Here is a 6,251-nt window from a genome sequence, read left to right on the forward strand (position 1 = left end):
CAGTGGATGAGACTTGTGAGGCTTTCTAAGTCTGTGTTCCCTGGGAGGAGAAATGTACTGTTTTCCTGTGGCTACTGCAGTGAAATTCTTCAGAGAAGCTCAAAAAAGTTCCATGCTTGCTTGAGAGGTACGGGGTAGAGGCAGAGATTCTGGACTACATTCATACTCCACATGGGACCAGTGAGGAGGTATATAGCTGATGGCAGCAAAAACGGTACCCATGTGGGTCAAACCCTGGGTGCATCGGAAGAGGAAACAGAGAGAGAAGGCCTGGTGGGGGTGGGGGTGGGCAGGACTGTTGAGGTTGCAACGGCAGTAAGTCCTGGGCCCTAACAGGGTGTGGGATGCGGGTCACTCACTCAAGGAAGCCAGCCTTGTGCTTCTGCTCATTGTGGGGCCCAAACTGGATCTGGCATTGGAAGCCAGCAAACTCACAGGCCTTGTCGAAGGAGACAGGGTGGGAGCCATTGAGGATGTCATCTCGTGCCTGGAGGACACATGGCAGCAAGTGTTGTGTGTGGGTGTGGGATGCCCTCGCAGTGCCTCTGCCCCCCTCCCTACCTCCCTTAGCCCAGGCAAATCCTCTCCACACCTGCACATAAAGGAGGTTCAGCTGTACAGGGTCCCGGGAGTCCACATTCTGGTCTGAGTAGAAGAACTTCCTCCGCAGCAGAAGTGTCTCATGCTCCTCCACCCCCTGTTCCCTCAGCGTGCGGCCATGGTCCAGCCAGTTCACTGGGACACACAGAGTCCCCTCAGTGCCAAGCCCCTAGGGTGCCTGTGGTGTCTGGTCTCTGGCTTTTTGTTTGTCTGTTCTTTATCTCCTACCTTCTCTTACCAATAAGTTCTGAGTGTAGGACTTTATTACTGATGCATCCTGTGTCTAAAACAGTGTCTTGCAAAAGCAGGTATTCAATAACTAACCAATCAACAGTTGCCCCCACCCCCACCCCTTTCCCCCAACCATTTCCAGGGCCCTCTTTTTTCTCCTTCTGCTTACACTCATCATCTGTGTGCAACTTCTGCTTTAGTTTCTCCATCTTCTTTTCATCTCGCAGCAGTGTCTTATCTTTTCGTAAGGTTCCTGTTACCTCCTCCTTTTTCTCTTCCATCAGCTCTCGAACCAGGGAATATTCATCATGGTTGGTGATGCCTGGGGGAGGGCGAGGGATTGGTTGCATCCTGGGCATGGCATACTTGTTTTTTGGTAGAGCTGAAGCCTCCATTCCTGAGCCCTCTGCCCCACCGAGACCCCTTACCAATGCGGGCACAGATGGTCATGAGCATGTCGGTGACAGTCTTAGAGTCATCCACCATGATAGTCTTCACAGTTCCATCGAGCATACGGATTTTCAGGGGCCTCTGTTTCTTCCTGTACTCCATGGTGTCCTGTTGGGGCAGGAATAGGAGGAGGGGCCCACTTGAAGCTGGAGGTACTACTTCCTTTTTCCACAGCCAGACGGGGGCGGGGTGGGAAGGTAGGTGACTAAAAGCAAGACTGTGGTGGCTCACTCAAAAGCAGGGTAATTTGATTGCCTGTGATAAAAAGCCTGGAGAGGGTCAGAGACAACAGGTATAGGTACTGAAAACAGGAGGTGAAGTCAGGGATGCTGATGGAAGAGAATGTTGGCGGCCCTTGCTGAAGTGATACTCACCCCATTGCGGAGCATGTAGTAATCCAAAGCTTTCCCGGCCTCCAGCCATATACCTTTTTTGGGGTCATCATCTGACAGGAATAGCCCAAAGTCGCTGGCTGAAAGAGAGGTTGGATTCCCTCAGACTCACGAGGACCCCAGTGTGGCTGAACAGCTGCTCTGTTGCCCCTTACTATTTCCCCAGGGCCTGAGGGCCTAAAGGGGAGAGAGGGAACCATGGAGCACAGGCCTGAGGGATGTGTAGCCTTGAGGGACAACGGGGTCATCCCTTAAAGCCAAGAGCCTGGGAACAAGGGACTTTCCCCCACCTGCCACCGGGGTACTCAGACTTACGAGGGCCAGCCAGGGCCTCTGGGATGCGCTCACGAATGATGCGACAGGCATCATACACCATGGTGGATGGCTCAAACTGCATGGTCTTCACCACATTCCCAATGCTGATCTTCAGCGAAAGTGCAACCATGGTGGCAGCTTCTCTTCTCCAGCCTGGCTATACCTGGCCCGTGGGGTCAGGGCATTAAAACATATCCTCAGTAGAGGAGAGGAGGTCCCCAAGATGGAGCCCCAGGGAGAGGTGTTTTTGAGAGGGACTTACCAGAGCAAATAGTAACGTAGTTGTTTTATTTCAGAATTTTAAAGAGTGAAAGATTATGTACACCTAAAGAACCAATCCTAACCACCTAAGATATGTGAAGGAGTCTGGTCTGCAAAGTGGTGTTCCCTGAGGACACCATTTTGTCCCTACCACTAGAATGTGTGCCTCCCTTCTTTCTGCCAAGTGTCTCTCTCTCTCTTGCTCCTTACCCTGCTCCTTTTCTAGCCCTGTCTCAGCCTTGTTTTTATTTTTTCTTGGTTCAGTCTTTTTCTCTTTTTGTCTCTAACTAGGTCTTGCTTTTTCCTGTCTGGGATTTTCAGAGCTCTGCCCTGACTCATCATGTGACCTTCCCTCTGACAGCTTTAGCCTCCTTCTCTGCAAAATGAAGACGTTATATTAGGTAATTCCCAAGAGATCCTGAAGCCTGCAAACGAAGCCTGCAAACACCGACTCTAGCTAGCCTAGCAGGGAGACCAAACAGCCTACTCTCACCCCCTGCTTTCCTCTAACTAGAGAGGGAAGGGCCTTCCCAAGAAGCCTGGCCCCATATTTGGCTTCCCTGGCAGTCAAGCTAGAATGATGATTCTCTAATCCAGAGGGATCTCAGCTCTTCAGTTTTGCAGAATGGATATCAGAGACCATGGTGGGGTAGGTGGGGGAGTTTCCAGGCAGGTCAGATGAAGAGCCCAGTCCCTCTAACTTGGTCCTTGCTCCAAGTCACCAAGCGAATACCCAGCCTGCCCTCACAACAACTCCTTACAAGTTCTCCCATCTTCAGTAAGTCCTTCTCAAGTCCGTCCCGCTGTCTCACTTGCTGGTGTTTTCAGTGCAGCTCAAGATACCCACCACGCCCTGACCTCCCTGTCCCTCCTTGGCACCACCTCTCAGTAGGCTGGAGGCGCCCTTCCTGGCAGGTGGCAGATGGCACCCAGGGCATGAGAGGACAAGTCTGCCTGGCAGCTGATGATGTGACCCGGTTTGGTACAGAGATTGGTTCCTTTCAACTAAGAGAATGAACAAACCTGGGCCACCCACCCCCTCCCAGTAGGCTGCCAGCCCCAAGGGGGGAACGCAGGACCAGGGGTAGGCTGGAACAGGTGGGGGTGCTGGGGTACAGGGGCTGGCTGAGAGCCAGGGAAGTTGGGAAGGGATAGGTTTTTGGAGGGTGAAGAGGTTAGGAAGGGTGAGGTGGAGGAGACTGAAAATCCAGAGACAGGAGGCGGGCCTGTGTGGGAGAGGTACGGGTCAGGGATGCGCTAGACCGCTTCTGACCTTAGAAACAGTCCAGAGTCTCCCAAGAAACCATGGCTCACTCTCTTATTTCCAAACAAATGAGGACTCTTCCAGTCTCCCCAGCTCTCTGCCCACCTCCCCATTTCTCGGTCACCTCTCCCAGTAGCTTGACAGACCTGGCTGTGAGGCTGCTGGAGGGCTGGAAGGTCAGCGAAGTGGAGGAGTCAGAGATGTTGAGGGCAGCACTGAAAGGATCCTCCACTCTAAGCTGAAAGCCTCCCCCATTTCCTCCGGACATATGGACACCCCCTTCTTCAAGCACGGAAACCTCTGGTGAGACCCCGATAAGAGAGATGAGTCATGCCTACCCTCCCAGGCTGGTTCTGAGTGGATACCCACAGAGTGACAAGATGGTGAGGGAGGAAAGGGAATGGAGGTGTTAACTGAGGGTGATGAGGGCAAAGAACGAGGCCCTTGGAAGTATGGGGAGAAGCTATCCAGTTCCTGCTCTGGCCTGAAAACTTTGCTCCCTTTTCTATCACGTTTTATGAAACAGCAACAATGTCCCCCACCCCCCCCACCATATCCCCCTCCCAGGGAACTCCTCCTCCCTCAAGACATTCCTGAGATGCATTCCAGAGGAGTTGGGCAATTGGGGGTGGGGTGGGGGTGGAGGACAAGAGGTCAAATCCCAGCAAGGAATGGAATGTAAGTATTGGGGGTAAAGAATTTGGGGTACATGGAGAATAGAGTCAGAGCAGAGCCCCACAAAGGGAGCTGCAGAAAGACAGGGAGCTATGGAAAGGGACAAGGGAGAGAGAAAGCTGAAGACAAAGTCAGAATGTATGAGGGTTGGGGGAGTAACACTCAGTCTGTTACCAAATTTGGCCTCTGAGTCGGCAACCACGGGGAGGAGGGGTGGGGGGGGTTGTGGGTGAGAATGACATATCCGGCCTTGGGCTGCTGGAGGCTCATTTAAGGCTGGACTGGGCAGCTGAAGGGCTGGACTTGATCTCTCTCAACACAGCCCCTCACCACCTACACCGATCTATGCATATTCATTTTCCCCATCTGCACCCTGGTTTATGCACAGAGCTCTTTCCCACAAAGCTACTTAAACTGTCTCTACATATACATTATCTCAAACATGCAGTCCCTACACAGACCCCATCACAACCACATTATCTTCCTGTAAAGACCCCATCCCACGCACACAGCTTCCCCACAAACACACACACCTCTATTGGTAAGAGAGCAACTTGCTCCAACATCTCTCTTCCCTTTACATAGACATTCTCCCTCCATTTACCCAACAGGCATTTCTGAGGGTCTGTTGTGAAAAAAGCCCTGAGCCAAACTCCCAGTGACTGGGAAGCAAGAAGAGCAAGCCCTAGCCTTCGCTTTCGTTGGGGGTGGGGGGGGTGAGGGGGTGTTTCCCAGTTAGTTGAGTGGATAAGCTAAATACAGAATTTTAACACAGGGCAGGATGTGGTAAGAGTCAAGAGGCGCGTGTTTAGGGGAGAGATCCCTTTAGGTTAGGGAAGAGGTACCAAAAAAATGTCTGTGAAAAGTGTCATTTGAAGTTAGGGCTTAAAATAAAGATAATAAAAAAAAAATCATAAGGAACTACCTTTAATTGATGATTATGTCAATTTCTTTGTATACGTAATTTCATTTAAACTTTACAACAACCTGGCAAGATAAGTATGATTATTTCCATTTTTACAGATTAAGAAACTGAGGTGCAAAGATGTTAAATACTCATTCAAGGATCTTCTCCAAAGTCATACAGCTAATAAGTTGTGAAGCCAGGATTGGAACCCATGTCTCTCTGATTCCAAAGCCCAAGTTGTCTCCACTATCCCAGTAGGAGGTGAGTCAGGGGTAGCATTCCAGGCAGAGAGAAGAGCATAAGCAAAGGTGGAAGAGCAGGAAATCATGGAGGAGCATTGGGGGAAATGAGTAGGCAGGCTGGTTGAAGCGCATGGTACCTGCAAGGGAGCAGTGATGGCGAAGTCAGGGTTAGGGTGGAAAGGCAGGGGAGGAGTAGAGAGGAAGGAGTATTTTACCTACTGGAGGGCAACAGCAGGCCAACGGAAGCTTTAAGCAGAAAAGGGGCATGACCAGAACTGGATTTTGGAAAATCATGCTGGCAGTTACCTTGGAGGTTGGTCAGAAAGACACTGCATTAGCCCAAGTGAGAAGTGATGACAGAGAGGAGGATGTCACTTATTTGTAGTTTCAAGAGGTCAAACTCTCAGGACCTGATGACTGTCCTGTCAACCTTCAGGGACCAGGGCCAAAGTCAGAGTGGAGTCCCACAGCCTGTCATCAGTAGCCACTTGGTGGCCAGGGTGGCTTGAGTTTAGGTAAGGAATTGGGAAGGGGGGAAGGAAAGGATTGGGTTGAGCTGGGTATATGAAGATGAGGCTCCGGGGCACAGAAGATGGGGATGTGATTGGTTAACACCAGGTAGGGGCAAAAGTGATGAGGTTAGTGACTGTATCTAGTCTGCCAAGGTGTAGAGAAAGGCTGGAGAAGATGGTGGTAGGAAAAATACGTATATGATCAGCCACTGGATCAGGATAGGGAAATAATTATAAGTCAGAATGACAGAGTGAGGTCAGAGGTTAGATTAGGTTTCAGGAGGCTGAGATGAGATGGGGCAGTGGTCAGTGACTAAATAAGGCTGGGATGGGGTAGTGGGGAGAGTGAAGGGACACTGGCAGTGTATAAGCAAAGCCGGAGTTGGTGGGGGTGGCTGGGTC

The 6,251-nt window shown here is 51.1% G+C and overlaps 1 protein-coding gene and 1 long non-coding RNA gene across 4 annotated transcripts in view; one reads left to right on the plus strand and one right to left on the minus strand.

The window, feature by feature from the left end:
* The window catches only part of TLN1 (talin 1), a 32,983-nt gene that overhangs the window by 24,494 nt on the left and 2,238 nt on the right, over positions 1-6,251 (minus strand). For 2 of the 3 annotated variants that reach the window (XM_077912457.1, XM_077912459.1), the window contains exons 2-7: positions 1,989-2,151; positions 1,656-1,753; positions 1,260-1,389; positions 1,001-1,153; positions 593-735; positions 360-487 (exon numbers count right to left, since the gene is read on the minus strand). In XM_077912457.1, the coding sequence (XP_077768583.1) occupies positions 360-487; positions 593-735; positions 1,001-1,153; positions 1,260-1,389; positions 1,656-1,753; positions 1,989-2,118 (782 nt within the window). In that variant the 5' untranslated portion in view covers positions 2,119-2,151. Of the gene's footprint in view, positions 1-359; positions 488-592; positions 736-1,000; positions 1,154-1,259; positions 1,390-1,655; positions 1,754-1,988; positions 2,152-3,659; positions 3,809-6,251 lie in introns of those variants that run through there. The other variant, XM_077912458.1, reaches the window with a different exon arrangement.
* On the plus strand, positions 1,493-6,222 carry LOC144322442 (uncharacterized). Its single transcript, XR_013388097.1, has 3 exons — positions 1,493-3,816; positions 5,212-5,356; positions 5,774-6,222. It is a non-coding gene; the product is annotated as an uncharacterized LOC144322442 (long non-coding RNA).

This window comes from Canis aureus, chromosome 10 (genome assembly GCF_053574225.1).
Source record: "Canis aureus isolate CA01 chromosome 10, VMU_Caureus_v.1.0, whole genome shotgun sequence".
Taxonomy (NCBI): Eukaryota; Metazoa; Chordata; class Mammalia; order Carnivora; family Canidae; genus Canis; species Canis aureus.